The sequence below is a fragment of the Rhea americana genome, unplaced genomic scaffold (genome assembly GCF_003343005.1).
Source record: "Rhea americana isolate MKP2758 unplaced genomic scaffold, rheAme1 scaffold_102, whole genome shotgun sequence".
In the NCBI taxonomy this organism is placed as follows: domain Eukaryota; kingdom Metazoa; phylum Chordata; class Aves; order Rheiformes; family Rheidae; genus Rhea; species Rhea americana.
This window is the reverse complement of record NW_028185062.1, coordinates 1023808-1049667: the sequence shown is the minus strand read 5'-3', so window position 1 is coordinate 1049667 and position 25860 is coordinate 1023808. Positions and strand designations below refer to the sequence as shown.

Sequence of the window (25860 nt, the reverse complement as noted above, 5' to 3'; positions counted from 1 at the left end):
ACCCACAGCCCAGTCATCTCTTCTCTGAAGGAGCCAAGGTGGGGGGCAGGCAGCAAAGCTTTGGCAACTACAATAAGCCCCACAGCTGTCTGGCTGCTCCTCTAGGAAGTGGTGATTCTCAGCAGAGTACTCATCACACTTGTCACTATGGGGAGACACTAATGTGGAAGGAGCAACCTTAGCCCAGCCTTGCTCAGCCTACTGCAGTACAGCAAAGAGCCAAACTTGCAGTACCTCATTCTTCTTCTAAACCTCTTTCCAGCCTCACCCTGAGGCGCCTGCAAACTATTATTTCTTCCCAGAGTTGCTCATGTATGAGGTATTTCGTACTCACTTTCCTTTCTCCGCGTGGCTGTGGTTGGCAGCGTAGCCACCCTTAGTCTTGTTTCTTGCACATGTGCCAGGATGCCGCCAGTGGACAGATACACCTGGATCTAGGATTAGGTTTTGATCTTTATTGAAATACAAAAAGTGCAAACTGTGAAATATAAGATTGGTGTAGATTAGAAGGAAATAATCATGAATGTGAACTGATACCACTGTGAAAACCCCAGCCCGGCACCTGATGAACATCAATAGAAAAGAAGGCAGGGAATACTAGCAACAAAAGCAAAGCCAAAAGTTTTGTACAAGGGCTCCACACACAAAAGAAGAAACAAGGGCGAAATTGGCCCTCAGCCCTCTATCAAATGAGCAGGCACTACCACAAGGCATCCAGATGACCCCCCCCCCCTTCACACACACACACCCCTGCATCTGATCTGCAAAGTTCTGATGTCAGTATACAGCTTGGGCCAGGGAGCAGGAGTCATCGGGGTGCCCTTAAGATAGCACTACGCTTAACAGAGGAGAATAATCTAGATGCTAAAATGCAGAGGCTGGAAGTAGAATGAATTCTTTACTCCTTCAAGGAGAAGTGGCTAATAGCCAACCTGAAAGACAAGCTAGGGAAGAGAACCCTGGGCAGCCCTACAATAAGGAGAAAAATTATAAAGACCAGCTCCCTAATCAGATACTGCCCCCTACTTACACATAGAGGAGAAAAAACAGCCCAGGCAGGCCCCAGAGCCTAGCCCCGACCTGTAGCACTCTGCCTGAGGCAGCTGACCAGGTGAGGAGGGAATTTAATCCCATGTGCTTGGCAGATGCAAGCTCCTGTGGTCACCCACCTGGCAGAGGCTGCAGGTGGGCCCAGGCCAGTTCCTTGCCCAAATCACGGGAGGGATATCTCAATAAAAGGCATTCAGAACAGGCTGCAAAAGCAGCCCCAGTTATTGTGCCTGCTCCTGGGCCCTTGGCAGCTCCAGCATGAGGAGCAGCAGAAAAAAGGGGATATTTACACTGGGTCCCCTTCCAGGATTTACAAGCACTTTTCCACCATGAGCAGCAGGAGCTTCCCGAACACCCTCCAAATCCACTCCCTGCAGGCACTGACCTGGAGCAGGCTTTATCCCTGCCTGCAGGGGATGCATCAGGCTTCATTTCACTAAAAGAGGAAACACCACTTCAAGAATTCATTAAAAAATAAGAGGAAAAAAGAAAGAACAGAGAGTCTTGCAGCAATCCCTGCTCCCTCCTGGAGAAGAGCTAAGCTACCCCCAGCCCTGCTCCTCTTGCAGGGAATGGTACTTGCTATCCTCTCCAGAGAGCTAGGGCTGCAAGGAAGGCCAAGGCCTTGTGCCCCAACACACAGGCACCTCCGATTCCAAGCTCCTGGAAGCTCTTCTCCGTATCAAATCAGAACTTCTCCATATCAAATCAGCCCTCCTAACTCACTCCAGCAGAGATCAAAGGTGAATTAGGAGTCCAGTATCCACCACCAAGCATTATTTGGCTATTGCTATGAATTGTCCAGACTGAAACCATTTATGTCCCAGTCAAACAGGGAGGAATCTTCCTCTTATGGGAGGGAGACTAGGTAGCTGGTAGCCTCCATAAGGCAAAACCCCCCAGCATCTAGCAGGGATCAGACCCCGCTTTGCCCTGGACCATCCCTTGCTCCAGCCTTAGGAATGTTCAGCTTCTGGCTCACRGTTCCCACCCACGCACTAGTGTGCCTTCTCCACCAGCTGGATGGACCTGYGCTGCCCCAGACATTCCCCAAACCAGCTGGCTGGATCTGCAGTGCCACAGGTGCCACACATCRGCTGGTTGGCTGCTTCATAGAGCTGCCTATGTTCCCACACATCCCCATAATGCAGCTTAGCGGAAATACCAATTTCTACAATTCCAGCTGTTGATATTCATCAGCAACGTGTCACTTATTTTGATTACAACCAGGGCATGAACCTTCAATCAGTGTTTAAAGGCAGGTTAAAATACTATGAAAAAAAATAAATTCTATTTAGAATCCAATGACTTTTAAAAAAATGAGCTCTGCTTGGTTCAACGCATTTGTCCCTGTGGCCAGATTCAGCTGGGAGCAAGACTGACCCAGGCATGCAGGGCACATGATAAAACACACCGTTGAAGTAAGGCTAGAAGCTTCCTCACTAACACTCTCTCAGGCCCAGGCTAATGAGAGGGATCTCTTAACTCAAGTAAGGGGAATACTGCAATCCAAAACGAACAGTGAAGCACTGTGTTGCAGCTACTCTGGGAAAACACTGGGCCCACCTTGCTCTGAGCCTGTCTTGCAGACAACCAGATTTCTTCAGCCATGCCCAGGGCATACAGGATGCATCAGATCAGGCTTCCATGACAGGATGGAAGGGAAGTATGAACCAAGGGGGAGATGGGCCAAAGGTCCTCAGTATGGAGAAGCTGTTCCCTCACAGCTTTGGCACATGAGYGTTCAGCACCTGAGCAGAGACTTGAAAGCCAGGTCTGCTGTACTCTCCAAGTAAGGGTTAGCCCCAGTCCTCAGACCTTCCCTTAAGGCCATGCTCTCCGTTATGTTGTGCTGGAGAAAGTTCTGCTCAACCTGAAGAGAAAAAGAATGGCCAAGGCAGTCTGTGCCAGTTAACACAGATATATGTGCCTGAAGGGGTTGAAGAGGCTTTGTGTTGTTGCCACAGGGAAAGGCAGTGATCATCATAGTGTTCAGCAGCTCAGTGTCACCAGGGCACTTGTCCCCTGCAGCTCAGATTCACTATCTGTGAATGTCCCCAGCCAGGCCACCCACACAGTCTGGTTCAGCGTGAACCTTCCCAGCAAGGCTGGAAATGCTGCTGGAGGGACATCAGCACCTGAGCTGCATAACAGTGGGAGGCACCTCACCCATCATACCCCAGCAAAAGCTGAAGAGTATCTGGAGCAGGTGATCTCAAAGGGGGGTGGGCTAAACGCAGCTTCCCCGTATCAAAGTCTGGCAGGCACATGCACACCCTGAGCCTGTCCTTCACTTGCCTGCCAAAAAAACAGGCTCTGGAGTAGTGTTTGCCAAGTGCACGACATGCTGCTACCTAAAGCATAAGGGCTACCTGCTCCCTTCGCTGCTTCAAATGCCTTTGGAGAAAGGCAAGATACACGTTCAGTGCTGAAAAGATGGGAGTCATGGCAAGAACATCTGCCAAAAAGCCCAGCAAGCCTGCCCTGGCCTTGATAGCCCAGTTGAGGCAAGGGGGATGAGCTGAGATTTCAAGGAGTTTTAACAAATTAGGTCTTTGTTGAGGAAGGGACCAGCAGGACAGAAAATACACGTATGAAGGAAGGAAGAAAGGAAGGAAGGAAGGTCAGCTTACATGGGAGCAGACTGGTGATGAGCCCTGAAAGAGCTGCACAGACTGGCAGGTGGGCTAGGACTCCACTCCCAGCAGCCAGGAGACCAGCTCCCCTCCCCACCTGGAGAAGTAAGTCTCCTGCTCGCTTACTTACACACTTACTCAACCATCTCCACAGCCCTCGCTCTGCTCATCACCCAGGAAATCAATGGTCCCTTTGCACTGGAGACAGCTTCATCACAGCTCCAAGACAAGGTGGGAAAGAAGGTGGGAAGGCGGGCACAGCGTGCTAGAGTGGGCTGGCCTGGGCTCAGGCCTCCACGTCCTCAAACAGCTCCTTCTGGTGGTCCAGTAGGAACTTTGTAAAGGTATTGATGGGGTTGATGGCTTTGAGGGTGATGGCTACATCTTTGGCCCATAGCAGATTTGGGCCAAAAACAACTGCTAGGTTGGTGTTTGTCATCTTGTTTTGGTCACTGTGTGCAGAGACCTGCATGAGAAGGAAAGAGACCACCGTGAATCCTACAGAATAGCACAGCTGCTGCCCTCTACCCTCCCCAAAGCAAGAGCTGACAGACCCCTGAGGGCAAATGGGAGCAGGACGGCAGACAAAAGCTGAAGGCCCACTGCCAGAAGATGGCTGGGGGAAACACACATGACCTCCAGCATTCAGGAAGTAGGGAGCAACATCTTGCCATTTTCCACATCTCACTATGGTTCAGCCACGAGGACACATCGTAATGCCAGGACAAAGAGCGCTCTCAGCTGATACCTCTTTGGTCCTGATCACCACTCCAACCAAAATCACCTTCCTTCTTGTTAGTGTAGCCTTGCAGTGGCTTCCTAGCAACAGAAAGTCCTCTAGAGCGGGTCTGAGATGCCTTTTCCAGTTCAGTCTTCTACTCAGATACTTCTGCTCGAATACTTTGCAATTGTACCTGCACCATAGGGAGCTTTCAGTCTCCTCAGTATAGATCACACAGACTTAATGCCTGTTTGCACCTCTCAGACTTATGAGAAGGGACTGCTTTAGGCTAGTTCATCATGATCATATCCAATCTCTGTCTAAGAGGAGCACACAGTGAAGAAAGGCAATTTCCTGGCCTAAGCTTCAGTTCCTCTCAAAGGAAAGGAGAGAATAGGCAGTCAAAAAGCTGATGAGAGGAACAGACAGCTGACTGCCTGCTTTGGAGTGGCTCACCTGCACCAGAAAGGCTGTCAATAAACGAAGCACTTGGTAGTTTTCTTCTGGCAGAATCTGGAGTGTTTTGCGAACAACATCCACACGATTCACCTCCTCCACACCTGTAAAGGTAGAGACACAGGGCAAGTAGGTCCATGAGAAAGCCTCATCTATCCATGCAAAGGGGGAATACCTCAGCACCCCCCTCCCCGCCAATGAAGCACAGTTTGCAGTCACGGGGTATCCCATGCAGGGCTGCCCTTTCTCCAATCAAGGGTGATGTCTTTGCTCTTGCCCAGTGCAACATTCAAGGGATAGCACATTCTTGTTACAACTCACTCTGGAAGCTGACAACATGGCTGTAGAGGTCAAAAGTAAGGAGGGGCTCAGGTAGCTCCCTTAAGAAGGTCTTAAGAATCACAGCAGGGAGGTGGACATCTTCATACTGCTGGAAATCTACTGGCACACCTGGGAAAGTAGAGTAGAGACTCAGTGCTCACTGGCTAAAACAGGACTTCCTCTAGACAATAAGTAGGACTTGAGATTCAGAGCCCAGAATTGGGGAAGGAGCATCTTAAAGAACATGGAGAAGGGACTGGAGTACAACTTCTAGACAGTTTTGAACAACCTGCTCCAAAGGCATACACAAAGCACCGCTGAATCTAGCTCTACACCTCTAGAAATCATCAAACCAAGCAGATGGTTGCTTCTTGGTCATCTTCTCTCCTGCCAGCACAGCCACATACAAAGGGGTACCCTATCCTGGGAAACAGGGAAATTTTCAGGAAGGAAAAAAAACAGTGAGGGAAGCACGAGCTCAAAAGAACCATTTTTCCACACAGCAGAAGCATTATACGGTATCTGACACTTCTCCCTTGCAGCTCAGATCATGTCCTGACAGTAAGGCCTCACCTAGAATCCTGCCAGAGAAGGAGAGGAGCTATGATAAACTAGCTCCAGTACAGTTCTATTTGGACAGCAGGAGTTGGAAACAAGAAGGGCTGTGCTAAGCTGGGGCACTTACCCGTGTTGTATTTTTGCTGCACCTCCCTGACAACCTGTGTATTTGCTGATCTCCGGAAAATCCCCTCTGTTGCAAGAGCTGTAAAGTGAGAGCAGAAAGAAAAAAAATGCCAGTCACTCGGGAGTCTCTGTGAACACCAGTCTTAACAGTCGTAAATCCATGCTGTGAGTTGTTCAGATAGATGCCAACAAGTCTCTTTATTTTAGAGTACTGCAATTCTTCCTGCCTACCTTTAGCAGCAGGCACAGAATATAAGAAGCATTTGCTGCTGTTTTACAAGTGGGAGTATGGACAGCTAGATGAAAGAGGTCTGCCAGGCCCTGATACTGCACAATCTCTCTTGACGGCTAATTCACCTAGCTCAGGTCTTTACACTTTATTCTCTGTTGCTATTCTCCTGTATCTCATTACACTCTGGATGGGAACTGGGTGGAGGAGAGGCCACCAATGTGGAAAAAAGAGGGGCTGCAGCTTCCCCTAATCACTCACCATGCTCCTGCAAATGGGCAATTGTCTCCCTGACCACCAGAGGAACAGACGACTGATCAGGGCTCTTCTCCCGTAGGCTGTGTGAAGAGATGAAAGGTTAAAAACGTCTGGTCATCTCTACATGCAGCCCCAGACACGTAAACTTGCCCATGCAAGTAGAATCTTTGACTGGCACACAAGATGTTGCTACCTCAGTCTCCAGTTCACCCATTACTCCAGCCTTCTCTCCTTCTCACTCACTATGCTAAGTATGGGCTCATTGCTACATTGCAGGAATATTTCTCTGCCTTCTGTAAAAATCAAAGCATGTAGATGCCATGGCAAAGGGGCTCCCAGAAGACAAGGCCATTAGTTACAAACCAGCTGAAAACCAGTTACAAACCTTTTTCCTTCCCCACTGTAGGAAAGGAAAAGAAAGCAACTGACATGTGAGAGAGATGCACAGAACAAACTTGCCCTCCCCCATGCCTGCACCTACCCGCTGTAGTGGAAGACATACTAAATCCAGTGGCTGGCAGGGAAGGTTTAGCACTGCCAACATGTTAGCTGCCATTCTCACGTTTGACAGTCCACACTACTTCAAAGTATGGAGCCATTCAGGCCACTAACAAGCTCAGGCATGTAGCACCACATGTGCTACATTTGGAAAAGGTCCATTGAAGCTGGGGAATGTGTTCTCAGATCACTTCAGAGGGTCTGTCTGGCCACAGAGCAATCCGAGAACACATTCCCCAGCTACAACAGAACCCCAACCTAATTTACAGTGGGATATAGCCTGGAAATCAAGATAGTGGAATTGAATCAGGTTAGTCAGGATCTGGACATGAGAACCGTTTCTCAAAAGCATGACTCAAGTTTTGTAGCAAGTCCAAATTAAAAGAAATGTTACAGCTATTTCTGCAGCTGTTCACTTATAAATACAGTGACCTCATATCAGCCAGGCCAGGGGAAAAGCAACAAAATCCACAAATACTCACTGCTGGAGTGAGACACCAAACTGCTGGTTTGGCAGCGGTGGGCGCGGGGGTATTGGCTTCTGCGGCACTTGTGAAGGTTTCTGCAGGGACCTCAGATATTCATCATATCTGTGTCAAAACAGAGACTAGTATAGAACCATTCTATCTTTCAGAAAGAGCACCAACCCAGCTCTACACACGACTCACTGATGACCCACTGGTAACAGCTCTCAGGAAGCTCTAGCTTAGCACAGTGGATTCCACCTGCACAAAAATAAGATGGGTAGCTCAGGAGCACAAGGGCAACAAGAAGAAACATTTGGTTGCCAGGAAAAAGCAGATAGAAAGCAAGATCTGTCTAAAGTAAGAAGGTGGACTAGGGGAATAACTGGAGATCAGAGAGAGCCTGGGTAGCAGGCCAGGGCAGTACTGTTCATGATAAGGCAGATGAGGCATGCGTACCTGAACGGCAGGGAATCAGTAAGGTATGGCCAAGACTCTAKTGACTTTGGGTAGCCCCAAAGACAAGCTGAACTGTGGTAAGTGACCAAAGCAGGTGCCCAGACACAGCAGATGTGCACCAAGAGCTCCTGGTCAGTGTTAAGGTCAGCAGCCTGCAGAGAGCCCCCAAGTGGTGGGTGGCAGAGGTAGGACAGGGGGTCCACCAGAGAAACATTTTTACCTCAAGGACAGAGCTGGGCACAGGGGCCAAAGACAGACGGGAAGGGCAACAGACAAAAACAAAGGTCTGTACAGCAATTTGGCACCATTCCCTTGATAACTGCTGCCTGGGTGGAACAAGCCCTTCCATCCCCTTCACTTGCTTCCCCCTCTTGCCATTCCACCAGAAAGGTCCCACATCACGGAGACCGAAACAAATGGGAGAAAGGCAGCACTCTCACTTCAGCACTTGACTTGGAATTCCCAATTGCTCCAGCTTCACATACTCCTCCAGCTCACTAAGGAAGTTCACGTAAAAAATTTTTCGTCCAAACTTAAAGCTGAAAAACAGAGACAAGTAAATAAGTGAGGAATCAGGAAAAACAGCATCAGAAGAATTGATTTCCCAAAGGCAATGAGAGCAGGCATCTGCAAGAGACATCAGTGGGCCAACAGGGTAGGTATGACCAAGCACCAGAGATGTCTCCCACACAGCTCTTCAACTTCACATATTTTACTAGAAAATGCCAAGACTTTTGAAGTCATGCTCAAGGCCACAGTAGAGGAAGGCTCCCTAAAGCCCTGGCCTTCCCCTTCCTAAGCTCAGCAGTAGGCTGGATAAAACTTCTCTTTTCATTTATTTTACACATGAACATCTAATGTAACCTGGACTGATGCTCTCACTTCCTTTTTGATTAGCAGGAGAGTCTGCAGCACTTTGCTTCAGCTTGGCTGGAAAGTAAGGGAGCATCACAGAGTTGCAAGCTTGGTAGGCTCCCAAAGCAGTTGTTCTTTTGTCTGAACACTTCTGAGCTCACAAATATGAGGAGACAACATAGGATGTGAGACATCTGGGCATGCTCAGCAGCCAGTGCTCTTCTTGTGTCCCACTGAGAATGTTCATTATCCCTCCGCTGTGTGATGATGTAAATGAGCTTCCTATATTGTTTCCTACCTGATCAGGGGTTTGAAGAGAATCAGCAGGGTCTTGATGAACATAGTTGGGTGTACAATATATAATGCTTTGATGTTCTTCTTGTACCTGCCAAGAGAGGCTAAGTGAGGATGAGCTGTGCTTTAATCAAATGATTCAATGTTTCCACAATGTTAAGGCACCTGTAGGTACTCCATCCCTTTTGCATTCTGCCTCATCATGGCCTGGCCTCCACTCTTCCCTGCTTCCTAGCTCTCTCAGGCAGCYCAGCAGCCTGAGGGCATGCTCTACATTGATCAAAGATCCACCAAGAAGCAGTGAGTAGCCTCATCAGGAAGCAACAATTATACCATGGGGCTGACACATTTGCACTTGTTCCTGGTTTTGCTGCTTGCCTGTTGCCTGAAGGATGTAACTACAAAAGGAGCTATGCTCCCCATGATCCAGCCTGCATTAAACTACTCACCTACACAAACAGTAGATATAAGCAATAGTAGATTATGATCCCCAAGCTACATAGGGCGACAGAAAGAAGATTTTCTGTTAGGCTACAGAAACGCATCCTTCCCAGCTGTCCCCCGCCCCTACTCACTTGCGATCAAATTCCCTGTAGGCATCCCGCAGCCAGCTCAGGGATGGCTTGTTCTCACTGGTCAGGCCATGGTGTAGATACACCAGCGTGTAATCACTCTCCACATACTGGTCCAATGTGAACTTCAGGTAGCTACAAAGATACAATTGCTGAACTTACTTCATGCTCTGCAATGGAGATGCTCTTTCTCCCTTTGGGTCCCATTTTAGGATGCAGTAATGGAGGATTTCCACCTCCAGGAATGGAGGTAAGTAGTTTGCAAGGATGTGTCCAGCTGAAGAAGCCACAGCATATAGAACTGGCCTCAAGAATTCAGCACCTGGGAATTACTGAGGCTTAGGAAATCAAATAGCCACCTCCCCAGACACTACTCACCCCAGCAGTTTCACGTGATCAAGTTGATGACTTGGGGGCATCCGGCAGGCACTGAACAAAATGACTTTTCTTCCATACTTGTCATCACCTGCAGATGAAACGCCAGAGATTAAGGGGGTCCAGGACTAGATTGCAGTCTTTGCAGCAAGGTGGAAATGGAGCACGGGAAACCTCTGTAACAAGGCAGAAGTCTGGACTGCCACAGCTGCTAGCAAAGCTAAACCTGATTGTCAGCAGAGTTGCCATGGGTCCAGTGGGGAAGCAGAAACCTGAACACCAACAGTCTGGCAAACTGGCAGTGTGAACAGAGAACAGAACCCACACTCCAGTCCTGAAAGAAGAAGAAGGATTAGAAGCCAAGATGCCTCGGACGCACATAGTGACGGTGGACAATAACAGAGAGCAGAAAGTGCTTGTAGCATTAACACTGTCCCTGGGAAAATTGCTCTCGATGTATGCATACACTGGGCACAGGGAAAACTGTCCCTCACAAACACCAGAATGACTCCTCCCCTCCTGCACACAGGGCCAGACTAACCACTCATGGTCTGGTGTGTTTTGTTTCTTGCTTCACCTGATGCTGTTCTGCACAGGAATTTAAGCCTTCAAGAAATTCACAGAAACAGGCAGCCCTAGCCACATCCCAGAGAAGAGAAGGAAGCATCATCATAAGTCTCTTCTAGAGATAGACAAGGTAAAGCTGCAGAATTCTGCAGGGTATTTTGCAGAATAAGCTGTTCACTGCTTCCTAGATTTTCCATCCACAGTGATAATTCTTTTAACCTGAGGAAGCTCCGAGGAGTTGCAAATCACAACAGAACAAACCATTCTATGTCAAAAACCCAGCAGAGAACAACCTCCATCACACTGGATCCAAATAACCTAGAAATGAACGTCGTCTTAGGGGAGATATCCCCAGCTACCTCGTGAGGCTTCAAAGACAATGGGCCAAGTTCTCCCAGAAGCAAGTCCTCAGATGTCAGTCGACTTCTGCCAGCAGAGATCTCAGCCTCATTAGCAAAACCCAAGCAAATAGGCACAGAGAAGCTCAGCTGACAAGCTAGGGGAACTGAGAAATTCAGATCAGTAAGAACCAGGTCACAAATCTTTTGGATATGAAGTTTAAGGGAAAGTCTGCTTCTCTCCCAAGTAGACACATCACCAAATCCGTTACCATAAGGAAGAGTTCCAAGTTTTCCTATCTTTCTAGCTACCCATCCTACTCAGGGAGCTAAGTTTTCTTGTCAAGTAGAAGGAGCACAGAGATGGGGAATGGGCCACTGAGGTTATGCTTAAGTAAAATATCCACCCTTCCATATAGCACAACCATCCCATCACGACTGCAGCACAGAAAAGTAGCCAGGATCTCTACTTGTACAGGATAGCCCTACAATATATTATTCCTCGCAAAAGACATCTTTTGCCTCTTATTTATTTACAATATTCATATCATGCAGCACTTTTCACCCTTGCATGGGCTCTAGCCCTCAACTATCTCTTGGCTAGACTTGCCTTGCAGCTACTGAATCTCAGATGAAATCACCTAACAGCAAACCTGAGGTTTACAGGAACATTGCCTGTCCATGACAAATGACTGCTTGCTGCTCCAAATAGCAACCAGAGAACTCACGTACATGAACCATGACACTAAGAGGCCACCAACCCTCCCTTTTATCCCCCTTCCAGACAGAAGAACGGATTTTCACTCTAGTAGTTCAGTTGTATATTCACTTATACTTTTTCTTGCAAATCCCCTTTCCAAGTCACTCACCAGACAACACAAGAGATGGAATTTACTGATACACAGAAGCCAGAACCTCTACAAAACTTAGGGACATTGAGGCAGCACTAGGTACAGACTACAAAAGGGGTGGCATAGCCATTGCACTGACATACACATGCAAAGGTAAGGGGCAACTGGGGAGGACACATGACCCAGGATGCAGGACTAGGAGCGAGTGATGCAAGAATCATCTGGAACAACCAGATACAGTCACAGCCAGGCCACAAGACCAACATCGCATTGCATATCCCACGGTAGCCCACTCTCTGCCTAGCCCAGTTTCTTGGTAGCTTGCTATGAACTTTAGGGCTGGGTCTAACGCAGATAAGCTGTCTGTAAAACACAGGTGCAGGCTACGAAGTCCTGAGCAGGACAATATGGCATCTCACAGCTCTTCCAGGTAGTCTGTAATCACTCTTATGTTTCCATCTGGAAAAGGGATCTTGCCTTCACAGAGCAGCAAGAAGATGGTAGCATCTGAGAATCTCTCAAGTTTTCAAGTAATAGAGGTCTATGAAAGAGAATGGATAGGAAGACTACAGACCTCTGCAAATTACAGCTCCTTGCTAAAGTCAGAGTAGTTGCTGTCTTCAGTTAACTGGGAGGTTGCATTTCATGCCAAACTAGAAGGTCTGAGGGCGAGAAGCAGATCCCAAGCTTGATCAAGGCAGGCCTTGGTTGTGAAGAATTGCAGCATAGCACTTTGTTCATGAGATGTTGTGGGTTGCCACACACTCAGCTCAGGCTCCTGGGCACTGATTTCCCAGCCTGACAAGATAGAAGACATGAACCAAATACCTCAAACACTTTCCTCTGGAATGACAGGAAAACCTAAGGAAGGCCTATGCGAGGTCCAGAATCTCCTTCCTTATATAGCTGAAACGGTCTGGGGTTGTTGATAAAGAAAGAACAGACAACACATGATTCACCCAAAGGGAAGACAGCATGTTTCCTTTGGATAATTTCCAGGGTGAAGTACACTAAAAAATAATCTCTAGTCTCCTGGATCACTGAAAAAGGAGTGGCTCATTTTTTGTATGAGAACTACACAGGAACCAGCATGCCCCTTACTGAGTTCTGGGTTTCACTCCAGTTTCATCACACTGAGTTCAGCCTGTCAGCATAAAAACATTCAAAACAAACAGTTGCCAATCCTGTTTCCACCTGACATATCAGATCAGCCTGGTTCCTCCAGACAAGACAAAATTCAGCTCCTAAGTATCAGATTCGAACAATCAGTTGTTCCAATTTATAAACAAGAATTTAAAACCCATTCCACACATTCTTGGTTGTCTGAGGAAACTGCCTCCAGACGGCCTCTCTGCCTCAAACCGAACAGATCCTTATTGCATTTGATCTTTCCCAGACGCTCCATCCCTTGTACTGTTTGCTCTCCTGTTTGCAATATTAATCGTATGTATCTACATTTTCACCTCTTGTTTGCAATTCCAAGCAATTAAAGTTTCCACTGAACACAACTATAGACCAGGTACTAATTACTCAGCTTCTCAGACTGTCTCTTCCCTCTCTCCCAGAAAAGGAATGCTCAACAACAGTTAACAAGCCAGCAAAAAAGCAATTATATATCGCCCATATTCCCAAAGCACCCAAACAACATACATACCTTTGTGGATATATCCATACATAAAAGAAATATTTTCAGTCTACACTGAAATACAACTACCTCCTTATAGGATGGAATCCAGAAGTTGCTTAAGAACAAAGAGCAAGATGGTAGCCAAGATGCAAAACCTATTCAGCCAAGACTGCAGCTTATCTAAAGCAATATTGACTGGTAGCACTGATGGACAGGCTAATTCTTCTGAATAGTGCTATGGTACCCATAAAGCATAAATTCAGTTTTTCCTCTCATCCAAAGAGTAGTATTTCCAGTATACTTCTGAGACATGAGGCAAGGAACAGCATTCCCATGGTTCCAAGCCTTCTGCGCAGGACCACACTTCTGGAAAGACTGAAGTTTAAAAACTGAGGCAAAAGTTTCAGCAGTAATGCAGACATATCAGAACAGGTAGCAGTATTGTTCGAGAGGATCACTCTGTATTAAATGATTCGGTACAGCCTATAGGAAAAATATTTGCTTAATTTGCAAATCCTGCTATGTATTTCCAGGTATTTCACCTGCAAAATATCACCTAGCCTTTATGCCATGACTTGAAGCCACCGTATGACTTGGCTGGCAGCAAAACTACAGTCTGGGGGATCCTCTCCATTCCTAGTTTTGCCAAGCATCATCACCCAGGGATCTCAATGATGAAAAATTTAAACGGGGATATCCTGATACTTCAGTACTGAGAGAATGCAGACAGGTAAAACTTGCTACCAAAAGCTTGCGCTACGGGTTAAACAGCGAAGTTACAGAGTTCAAGGACAAGGAGAGGATACACTAGAGTGTTCTGGAACACTGCTATACAAGTTTCACAGAGTTTAGGATGTTTATCAGAGCCACTGTCAGTAAAAATCTTCTCTAATGTAATTTCAGCTTCTTGCCAAACTTATGACACAGCTGAGCACTGTTTATACGGGGTTGGTAGATTTCAGTTCTCCACTAAATTCCAAAGTAGATTTAGCCTCTGAGGAAAAAGGAGGTCATACAAGCTAGGAGCTCAAAGAAGTACTCCAGTACATGACATCTTCCAACTAAATATACTCAATAACCGAACACTGCCAGAATTACAAAGCCTTCTCAAAAGGCTACAGCTCTGCTTGGCTCGTGGGTATCAGTGGTTTTCCCCACTGCAGATGGTTGGGGAAATAGAACAGGACTGGAAGAGGTAGGATAAAGTTAAATTAGGAGTCTACACAATGTCACTAAATCCAGGAAGAAGGAAAAATATCACAACCCCTTAATGTCTTACTGGTGATTACAGTTTTTAACTGATTAAAAAGAGAGAGATGGTCACACTAAAGAATGCAAAATTGGAGGACACCTGAGAGGATGACAGAGGGGGGAGAAGAACCCAAGAAATGAGGTAGCGGGGATCAGCATTTCCACAGACCGTGCAAAGGTCTTGGTCTGCTGTTCAGTAACAGCAGAAAGAATTCCACACGAAGAGAGTTTCATCTACATTGGTAAGTGAGAAAGCACCGACAGTCAATTTCTTAAGGCTTGGGATTTAAGTCCAGAGAACATTAACAAATGCTCAGCAAGCAGAGTTTCAGGCTGGAATGAGGAACAAGTTGCTGAAATACATCATCTCCTCTGCAGCTAAAAGGAGAAGAAATTTGTAATAACTGCTTTCATGCTAGAATCCAATTTCAGTGCCAGCTGYATAGCAAGTGACAGCAGTGGATCAAATGAAGGAATAGGAAGTAATCTTAGGATGAACTTCTAAAGCACGCAAGATAAAATGGTAAATCTGAATTCACACTGAACTGGTCCAAAGAGGCCACCACCATGACAGAAGAAAAAGAGAATTTACATCAAGACCCAAGAGCCTCAAAGTGCCCAAAGTAAATTTCACAGGCCAAATTTGGCTCAGATGATTTTGCTGCTTCCGAGGCAGAAGTGCAGCCCTCAGAGATGGTAATTACGTGTAGCCTTTGGACTCCTGAAAAGTTGCCAGCGCAGCCCAAGGCTGAGCAAAGTTTGGGCTCCCCTGAGATAACCCAGCTACAGGCCACAGTCATGCTAAAGGAATATCATGATCTACAGCATCAAATGTTAGTGCCACAAAACATCTACCTACCTGGTTGAGCCCCATCAAGTGCACCCTGGTCTGGAGGAACAGAAACAAAGTTATAACATGCCAAGTTTTGCACCCTTTCCCAGGAAGTCACTGGGATGTATTCAGTTGCTCTCAGCAATCAAGTTCTCTTGACTTCATCTTTTCCCCACGCTCCAAAGCAACCTTATCTAACAATTAGAGGTGATAACCACAACTCACGATTCCTGAGTCTCTCTTGAATTTGCATCCAATTCTGTGTAATCATGGTCAAGTTTCTGACCCTTACTGTTATACTTCTCACATATGCAAAATGGTAGCTGCAATACTGCCTCTTTTTAATAGGGTTAAGTGCACCTAATTGTGAATGTCAAGGGCCTTTGAACAACCTTATAAGTGCACAGAGGATGGCATCATACTGTATGAATAATACATTCAAAAGATTGTTTTGCAAGAAGCTAAATTTCATGAATAAGCAGAAGATGAGGACGATTTAGACTCCAATGCATCCATGGATTTCTAAAAATCTTTTTAATAGACTCTAAAAAAAAATGCCAATTTCCTCTGGGCAGGGAAGAAACTGTGAAGTCATTTATTACCATCCTCAACCCCTTTCTATCGCTTCCACACCTACATACTCAACAGACCCACATATGTCAGTTAAGATCTACTATAGGGGACTGCTTAGAGCAGGGCTACTTTAGAAATTCTCAATTCCCTTGATCACACATGTCAAAAAATGTGGCACAAGCCGAGCTTCTTTTGGGAGGAATGAGTTCATCAGAAACAACTCAAACTGTACCATACCAATACTCTAAAATAAATAAGTATCACCAAAGCCAGAAAATACATCCAAATGCAGCAGAAATGCAGGCATCTTGTGTTAACAGAGACAATAATAATGTACCATACTGGAGAGTAGCACTGTTAAGAGGCCTCTGTGGACCCAATTAAACACCAAAAACACACCACAACATACTTTGAATAGAAGTTTTGTCTGCAACTTCAGCCTTTGCTCCTTTGGTGAAACAGCAGCTAGCAGTACTTCTAGATTGATTTATTTTCCCATGTCAGTCATTAGTAGCAACAGCAAATCATCAGCATTAGTCACAAGTTTGTCACCAGCAGGCGTATGGGATGGCATCCACAATAGCCAGCTAAAATGCTTTTGAAAGCAACTTTGGTATCAGACATCAAAAAAAGAGTCACTATCAAAACTGCTGGGGTGCAATCCAGTAACACTCAAGAAGTGACATCCTCAGCTCTCCACTCTGCTTTTCCTCTTTGATAGCAGTAAATCTTACTATACCCCAGCATCAAGTCTTCTCTGCAAGGGCACAGCCCTGCAGACTGCCGGTTAATGGTGAGAAGCAGCAGATTTCCCACAAAGTAGCAGAAACATGCTCTAAGTTTTAGCAATGCTTTACTGTGATTGTGCAAGACTACATAGCTTAAATAAATGGCAATAGCTACTCTCCYGACAATTTCTAAAAGGGAGAATTCCCTTTGGAATTTCCCCACTTTGGGGGGAAAATTGGAATTCCGATGCACCTCAGAGCTACAGGTTTGCATACTGATCGCAAAGGTAAGACGAGTATTTCTGACTGGGCAAAAGAATAAGCAAGGAAATATAAACTAGCAAGGAGCTGTTCAACAGCCCTGATCTTCCCACATATTCCCAGACTTTCAGTAGGAATTGGCATCTCCAGATACCTCCTTCAGACTGCTACTAACCATCTGCCATATTATCACAATTCAGATTTTGTTGCATTGTAATTTGCCTCAATCCCCAGCAGACAGAAATGGCACCTTTGCTGTATAAAAATTAGCAGCAGGATACTGAAACTCTTAAACCTAACAGGAGTTTGGGGTAGTTCCTCAATAGCCTTCAACCGCAAGCCTGGGTTTTCTCCAAATGCGCTGTGATGCGAACAAGTAAAAAAACTCCATATTGCAGAAGTGGCGCATACAGTGAAATCGAGCTGCCTGTGCTCCAACTTCAAGCCACGTGTAAAGACAAATTTGCTTCACTGCCCACAAGAAGAGGAACTCAGAGTCCACAACAGCACAGCCAGGCAGACCTCTCCAGAGCCAACATAAGGTATTCCAGAAACGGACATCTTAAGGCAAGTCAAGAAGTCCACGTGTGCATTTTTTGGAAACGCATCGACTCCCAGAATCAAAAGACAGCATCCCAAATTAAAATATTCTGACTCATAACAGTGGCATAGTAATCTCTTGGAACTGCGGTCTGGGGTTGGGGGTGGTTTGGGGGCCTTATGCCCCCATCTTCCCCCACCACAAGGGACAGCAACAACGTGACTGCGCCTTACCAGTGGGTAAAAAGCAGTGCACCGCAGACAGCACATTCCAGGAAGATCGAGCCCCTAGATGATACAGCAATGTAGAGCAGAAAAGAGAGTTCTCACGAGACCACTGCACTATTCTGAAGTGGAAAACAAAACAAAGAAACCTATTTTCTGGGAAATTCTGCAACATGGTTTTGAACAATTTCCTTCCTCTCTGCACCAGATAGCTGGGATATTCAAAGCCAATATGCCTTGCACTGAATCACAGATTAAAAGTTTAGCTAGAAAATGTGTGCGTTAACTTTCTGTAATCATAATTGGGTCTTTAATAAGCTATTGTCTATTAACAGTGTGCACCCATCCCTCAAAAAAAAATTACTACTCTGACTGTTCAGGATAACCCTGGGCTTGTAGAGCTCAGCCCAAGGATGGGAACTAGCCTTCTGCTTCTGTCTCAAAATAGCACCAGCATACCAGAACATATTTCAGGGAAGACACAAACAGAATTAGCCATATGCTTTCTGCCCTGAAGTGCAGGGCCAGGGAAGGACTCCAAAGTAAAAGCTCATAATACAGCAGAACGGATATAACTACATGCTGCCATTTGCTACTATGTACGAGAGAAGCAGGGTGGGGACACTCCTTTCAGACTCAGTGTGGCCAGCTTTGCTTGCACCAAAAACATAGCTTGTCAGCAGAGCCAGATCCAAATAGTTCAACCGTAATCACCCGCACTACTTCCAATAGGATTTTTCCAGATTTTCACAGATTGTCTGCCTCCTACAATAGCCCAGAAAACACTACCCTGTCTGATTCTTTGAACAGTTCCTCTGATCAACTTAATAAACCCTGCTTCCAGGAGATGAGACACTAGTGAGCCTCAAAACCATATGTGAGCATATCAACTATCTGAAGCTGTGCTGCTAGGTCTTCTTTGCCCTGGAAAGGCACCGCACCACCTCTGGGTGGTGCTTTTACATAAACCAGCTATTGCTGAAAAACAGTTAGTAGCAGACAATAGCAGATGCTTCTATGAAAGGCTTTTACACTATAGAGATGCATGAAGGGGATGGAGAATTCACCAGAAACACAAATTTAGATCATGATGAGGAAGAAGTTTCTCTCATAACACAGCCATACCTTCCAGTTAGCCATCATACCCCCCTGAAATCCCCTTCAGGAAGGTAGAGAGTTCTTCCTTTACTACCCTAGACATCTGTGCCAAATGGCTGTTTTCCAACAGCAGCACTAGACGCATCTCAGTGCTACTCTGCTCAGAGAGCCTGTAAAAAAACCATTATGTTAGCTTGGAATAGAAATCCCACAGAACGACTGGTGCTTGCATCAGAAGGCTGCATACAAAGTGTACCCTTGGGTCAGGCGACATTCCAGTCTTATCAACGGCTTTGATCTAAGCTCTCTGCTAAGTGCTTAGGCTTTGTCTGAAGTGAGTAGAAGTATCATTTAACTCATCAGCCCCCAGAGTTCAGAAACAGTGGCTACCTCTGTTATTTGCATTCCAAGCATTTTAGTTATTATCACTGACATAGTAGAATCCACACATCCGCCCCATCCCAACTTCAGCAGGAGGGAGAACAAGGTGCAGAGCCGTATCAACCCCAGTCCTTGGACAGGGGTTCCTCAAAGCTCCGTGGAAGAGAAGGTTACTAATACATCTGTGAAAAAAGTGCTAAAAAGAGAATTTAAAAGGCACAGTGGCCCAAAGGCTGAACAACTTGCCTATCATCCTAAGTAGCCAAGGCACATAGAAACAAAAAAGAATGAAGTTTTGAACTCAACATTATCATTYTGTGTTCCAGAAGATGTAATATGAAAGGTCGGGAGCAAGAAACCTTATTCTAGATGACTGCCAAGGAAAGAACAATGTCAGGACAATTCTTACCAAGGTAACTGCCTGAGAATCTTCCTTCTCCAATCAAACCCTACTGCAGAACAACCTTTAATCAAAAGGACTCCAGCTTATAACTCTGCTTTTCTTCAATTTCACATGTGGGGTAGGGACCAGGGTATACAAGGGCAAGAGGAAGGGGAAGGGATGGCTATAGATAATCAAAGAGGAAGTGTGAATCAAGTCACAACAGGTTAAAGAGGCTTTTTGTAACAGGAAATGCAGAAAAAAGTGGAATTACCTTCTCTCAACCTTACCAGAGCAACACAGAACTACTCCCAAAAGTCTTTCTTATGGAGCTCCTGGAAGTAACTTGTCAAAGGTTAGTATAATTAAAACAGCATTTACAAAACAACTACAAGGAAGAAATCAGCGTGCCTGTGAGCCATAGTTCACAAAATGATCAGGTCCTTCCTTGCAGTGGGCCTTGTGCATATTCCCCACATCCCAGACTTCTCAAAAATGCTGTAGAGGGACAGGATGGTAAGCTCTGGTCATTCAGATATAATAGTCAGCTGCCAAGCCTACTGCGGATTACTCAGTCAGCTGAGGAGCTTGCAACTGTACTGCGTAACTAGGTGATTTCTGTTCCATTATGCAGAAGCCACATCTTCCACTGAGGATAGAGCCAAGGTCTACATCTAAAGCACTTCAGCTAAAGCAACTGAGTCCCACTAGTAATATAATCAAGATATTAAGACCCAAGAAAGAATGCAAGTCGAATCAAGGTCAATGGAAAATTAAACTTAAAGCAAACGCTCAAGAAGTTTGGTCCTTCTCTTTACAATGCCAGCTGTCCTTGCCACTTGGGCCTGGCATACCAGAGATGCCTCCACAGCCCCACTAACAATGCCCTTCCTCACCCCAGCTGCAAAAACATGAGAGGAAACAGAGACAAAAGAGCCCTACCTGCAACTTCCACGATGTGGTGCCTGGCGATATCATAGTACGGATCATCCCACCGCAGGTGAGTGACAGGCTCAGGGGAGCCTTTGGAGTCTTCTGCACAAAACACAAAGAACAAACAATTAGCAGAAGGGATCTAGAGCACCTCGGTAAGGTGCAGAGCAACAGAGATAGAGGGCTGGGAATAAATGCTCCTCAGCATGGGGGTACTCACATATGAACCCAGCCACTCTGGAAACCTGCCTCCAAAATTCTAAGTGCCAAGGGCACCACAATGGCTGCTTAGAGCAGGAGGACCTTCACATCCTCCCTTGACGGATGGCTGTCCAATGCCTTGGGGCTAACTCTCTTGATTTTCTTGGGCAACACAGTCCACAATAGCGTCTGGTTGGATTCCTACAGGCTTTCACAACAACTCARATCTCCAGTCCCACCTCCCACATGGAAGTCCAAGACCTTTCCAAGCAGGAAAAATAAGCTATCTTGCAAGAGACGATAATAGAGGGCACTCAAGAACGTACAGCAGGTCTGTACCGTTAGCATCAAAGCACAGCCAGCCCTAGGACTGACAAGAGTATATTAACATCAGCTGGCCTTGATTTTTTTAGTTTAGTTTTTTTCAGCCATTTAATAGCAGGGCTAATTCAGTTTGGTGTGGTGCAACATTTATGTACCAACAAACTTTCAAATGGAGCTGCGACTCTCTGAGATGTAGATACCACCATGGTGTTCCACAACAAATTATTCACTTTAGGCTAAACCCTGACCCCAAGCAAGCAGATATACTCACCTGATTTGGGGAAAGCAGGGACTTCATCTGCTGGCCAGTCCTTATCATCTATGGAGGCCAGTTTGAGCTGGCTGAGGGACTGGTTGGTATCATCCAAATTCAGGTCATCCTGAAGCTCTGACAGTGGGTCTGTAGCCATGGTCTCCAAATACTGCTGTTTGTTTTGCAGAATCTAGAAGAAAGACTGCAGAGATTGCTAGGTCAGACACTGAGATCTCACCATTTCCCTCCCTGAAGCTCTTCTCTTCATTTCTCCAAAAGCTTCCCACAACATACCTTCAGCTATTCAGAGCTCATTCTTCCCCTTCCCCTCAAGGCAGAAAGGCATAAACTCCCCCTCCTCAAAAGCCAGAAGCACTAACACATGTCACATTCTTTCCTATAGGCTCCATCAGGAGCCTATACCAACCCTCAGCGAGTCTCTGCTTGACCACAGCTGCGTMCAGATTAGCTTCTTTCCTGAAACAGGAGCAGTAGAAAGACAGAGGAAGGCGACAGGCTACACCAGCCCCTGCCTGATACACTCACTGTACCAGCTCTAGGCTCCCCCTCCCCCACGAAGGGCTGGCACAAAGCCCAGCTGTTTCCACAGTTGCGCCCAGTGCTGGAAGCTTTCCCAGGAATCACCCTGCCTCATACACCATAAGAGAGGGMCAGAGCTCTCAGCAGCAAAGTGGGTGCTTCAGTGTGCTGGGATCTAAATACAGAATTGAGGAACTCAGAGCCTCTTAAAATAAGATTTCAGTGGCTGAGATAGTAAGACAGAGAAAACAATACACATACAACCCCGATCTCATTTCAGTACCATCCAGTAAATCCTTTCTTCTATATGAYTGTAAGCAGCACAGGAATCATCTCTTATAATAAAGCTATATTGCTGGAACAAGCACTTTTCACCAAGCATGCCAAAATGCTGAGGAGATCAAGGAGTTAAGAGGGTCTAGGAAACAACAGAGAATTCACTGTGTTTGCTTTTGCTTGCAAATATTTCTTACTCTTGCTCGGAGCAGTACATACGTTAAGCCCAGGACTGAGCTAGCACAGCACATAGCACTTCCTACAGGTACCAACTCTTACGGAAGTCCCCCAGGAAACAGCTACCATCACCATGGTACCATGGTCACCATGGGCTACCATGTCACTGTCCTGGAAACAAGCAAGGAAATATGGGACAGGAAAAGTATGCAGATCTAGAGGGCTCACACAGACCAATGTTATCACCACCACAAGGACAGTAATTCAGCCGTAAGCCAAGAGGAACTATAATAAACAAGCAGAAATGACACCATGTTTTGCAGATGATCTAAGGAGCCTTACAATGCCTTTATGTGACAGATCATACTCATAGTGGAGTTACTTCCTCGGCCAGAATGGAGGGACACGCTGACATTTTGCCCCCTCTATCCCTCGGGCATGAATGCGTGCATCTATCCAGCAGACGATGGTGATGAAACAGTTACACGGACAGGAGCACAGAGATGAAAACTCTGAGAGACTGAGCATCAGAAGGTGGCATGTCCATGCTCAGGGTAACACCAAACTCTGGTAACTTTTGAGGGCAGGAAGTTGGATAGTCAGTGTTTGTCCTCCACCTCAGAGATCTCTCCGAGGGTTACTGTGTCCTGTAATCCCTTATCGCTTATTGACCAGTTTATAACCAGTTTCCACTTCCCTGTGGCTCCCAAATGGCTGGAAGCTATTGCAAAACAAATGAAACGAGATCCCCAAAATACAAAAGAGCAAGACATCAATGGGCTGTGGATCACCAAGGCAGTTCAGCAAATACACTGGGTCTGACAGCTTCAGCTAGCCAGAGATCCAAGCAAAATCAATATGCAGTCCCATGAGGGCTGGAGGAGCTGTTTGACCTCCTCTATTCTCAAAGGGACAGGGAGCAAGAAATCAGGCTCCCTTTCACCATGAACTCATGTTGGAACCATGCAGCAGCAGAGCCAAGTGACAACCAACTCTCCACCCCTAGCAACAGATCTGATTTCTATGGCAACACTAGGCACCGATTCCTATGACTCAGTGTGCTTAAAGTATCCTCCAACTGCAGCTCAGCAACCCCACAATCCAGCACAGCACGCTGATGTTCCCACAGAGGAAGCACGCACAGCCCCAGGGTTGTCTGCTGCTCTTTTCAGTCCCTGGGTATATCCTGCTCTCATGGACTTCCCGGCCCAGGTGGGAAGAGAGGACTAGTTTCAAGTGCTGCCCAGGAGGTGCCTTTTGTGTAAAGTTATCAGGAACGCCCAGCAGCAATAGTACCCCCAAAAGTGCTCAGGGACGAAACCCAAGACCAGAACTTAGAGCTCTTCACCTAAGGCATAAGTGCTGATTATTAGACAGCACCAAGGGATTTCCCCAGAAGCATATTTCTGAGATTAATCCCAGTGTGGCACCATGTGGAAGAAGGAAGTAATCAGTAGGATCCTTACAGATCCACACTGCAAAAAAGAGCCCAGGGGACAATGCACGTGCTAAAACTCTTCCTTACACTTTGGACAGGCAGACCAGACTCCCCAGATATCCCCACGTGCTCTCCACAGGCAGGCAGGCAGCTCTGTTGTTTGGCTGGGTTTCATGACAGAAATGTTAATGGAAGAGGGATGCAGAGCAGAAGAGCTCTTGGACTTTTTGTTCTTCTTGTGACCTAATCTGTAGCTATCAGAGAGCTCTAAGCGGTTTTTCACAGAATCTCCCCCACCTCTTTCCCAATAGTGCGAAAGACAAAAGTACAGGGTCTCACATCAGATAATCCTTGAGCATTTTAGAGAAACAGTGTCCTCTAATTGCCTAAGAATAATCAGGCGTTGAGAAAGAAAGACCCAGAACTGAGAAGCAGAATGTAAAAACTTAGGGGATCTTAGCATAAGGGTTCCCATTTTATTTCCTGACAGAGTGCAGCTGCACGTTAAAGGAGAGGAACCTCAGTCCTTTAAAATACAGTTTTTACCAAAGTTCTGCCCCAAAGACTGCTCCTTACACAATATTGCAACAGAATCTACCCAGGGAAGATGGTCCACCTGTACCTATGAAGTTTTGGTAGCTGCTGCTTACACAGAGGTTTTCTTTTTGTTTTGTTGTTTGTTTTTTGCAATTACAGTTTTGCTACTCCTGCATCACCCATTTGTCAGCTGTACCTACTTTGCAGTTTCCGCTTCCTGTTTTTCTTTYGGATGTACTACTAATTCAGAAGCAAATCTATACATCAAAACATATCCATCCGTTTTAGCATGCCCTGGACATACATTTGCATGCAATAAAGAATTACAAAAGCCAGGTGGTTTCTTCTCCCTTGACTTATTAGCAAGCAACAGTCAGACCCAAGAGGAATCCAAATTCTGGGGCTGTATTATTTTTCCAACTCTGCTGTCATCTGCACCTCCTCCCAGTTTAGGTTAATAACTGGGCAGGTTAATTTGCACAATGTCTGCTTTTCTTTGCACACCAGCCAAGTTCCTGCATTTTACTACAGTCTTAATATCAAACACAGAATTAGCCCACGTTCAGTGGCAACTTCCCAGATGTAACATGATCAGAACTCAGTATCAGAAGTAATAACTCCAATTAGGCATGGCCCAGCCTCACAGGATGGCTCCTCTCCCCACTGCAAGAAAAGCAACAAGTTACTTAGCAGCATACCTTGGAAGTACTCAGGCTCTGTATGAACCAGTCCCAGGACTGAAGGACTCGCTGAGAAAGGCCTGTGCAAGTCCTCCCTCCCATCAAGACTAACGATACCACTAAGAGCATCACTTCCCTGAAGCAATCAGAGAGTCAAGAGCCAGACTGCCTTCATCTGGCTCACGAGTGACCAGATAAATCAAGACAGACAACACACGTCGTTGCTTCTGCAATCGGTTTGGTCCTTCATTAATGTAGCACCTTCTTAAACCAGCAGTATGCCCCCCTCAGTCACCTCAAGCACTTTGCTGAAAGCCATCCCGGTGCCCACCAGAAATTCATCCCGACTAGCAATCAACCTCCTCTACCCTCGCAAACAAACCAGCAAGAGAGCAAAAGAGCGGAGTGCAGCTTCCTCTCCCAGCGCACAGCTCGCTAGCAGCAGCACCGCGACCCACCCACAGCACGGGCGGCGGCGCCGCGCTGGAGGAAACGCGGGCGCGCAGAGCCCTGAACACCGGCCGTGCCTTTCCGCCTCCTCCCGCCCCAAGTCTGCTCTCTCGGGTCCCCCTTGCCTGAGCTTCTGCGAAAACCCAGATTCAAGTAAGACACTCACAGGTGGGTCAGCAATTTACACAGCTTTTTTTTAAAAAAATAAGCAAGGTTCTGATCACCATGCCAGCTGCCCAGGAACGACGGGAGGGACGTTCAGAAAGCCAGGCTGTCAGGCACCCGGCCAGGCTGTCAGGCACCCGGCCGCCCTGCCGCGACCCTCCCGCGCTGGCTGCTGCTGCGGCTGCCGCTGCTGGAGGGGCGCAGGCGGCCGGCGGCGGCTGCGGCTCCGCCACGCGCGGCAACACGCGGCCGAGAGCGAACGGAAAAACTTCCCGAAACTTTCCGGGCCTCCGAGCCCCGCTCGCAGAAGCGGCTGCTGCGCCACAACCGGCGCCTCGGGCGTCCTGCCCCCGCGGCCCG

The 25860-nt window shown here is 46.6% G+C and overlaps 2 protein-coding genes across 4 annotated transcripts in view; one reads left to right on the top strand and one right to left on the bottom strand.

The window, feature by feature from the left end:
- Positions 1-440: 440 nt before the first annotated feature.
- On the bottom strand, positions 441-25684 carry ARHGAP1 (Rho GTPase activating protein 1). Of its 3 annotated transcripts, none has more exons than XM_085306137.1 (13): positions 25560-25684; positions 21256-21439; positions 20469-20561; positions 9876-9963; positions 9501-9632; positions 8930-9016; positions 8217-8315; positions 7336-7443; positions 6359-6435; positions 5870-5947; positions 5185-5313; positions 4864-4967; positions 441-4152 (listed from the first exon to the last, which is right to left on the bottom strand). In XM_085306137.1, the coding sequence occupies exons 2-13, from the start codon at positions 21392-21394 to the stop codon at positions 3973-3975; spliced, it is 1314 nt and encodes a 437-aa protein (XP_085162263.1). In that variant the 5' UTR covers positions 21395-21439; positions 25560-25684; the 3' UTR covers positions 441-3972. The 3 variants fall into 3 exon arrangements, with proteins under 3 accessions (XP_085162263.1, XP_085162245.1, XP_085162254.1); XM_085306119.1 differs by lacking the exon at positions 25560-25684 and adding an exon at positions 25502-25539; XM_085306128.1 differs by lacking the exon at positions 25560-25684 and adding an exon at positions 21532-21638.
- Positions 22697-25860, top strand: part of ZNF408 (zinc finger protein 408) — a 6785-nt gene continuing 3621 nt past the window's right edge. The window contains exon 1 of the mRNA XM_085305440.1: positions 22697-22800. Coding sequence (XP_085161566.1) covers positions 22697-22800 — 104 coding nt within the window. The remainder of the gene's footprint in view (positions 22801-25860) is intronic.

Excerpts from the sequence above, each read along its gene's own strand:
- ARHGAP1 (XM_085306137.1), bottom strand. The coding sequence starts at position 21,394 with ATGGCTACAGACCCACTGTCAGAGCTTCAGGATGACCTGAATTTGGAT. Across the intron at positions 8,316-8,929 it reads CTCTTCAAACCCCTGATCAG|CTTTAAGTTTGGACGAAAAA; the intron begins GTAGGAAACAAT and ends TCTGTTTTTCAG. Across the intron at positions 4,968-5,184 it reads CCATGTTGTCAGCTTCCAGA|GTGTGGAGGAGGTGAATCGT; the intron begins GTGAGTTGTAAC and ends CTACCTTTACAG.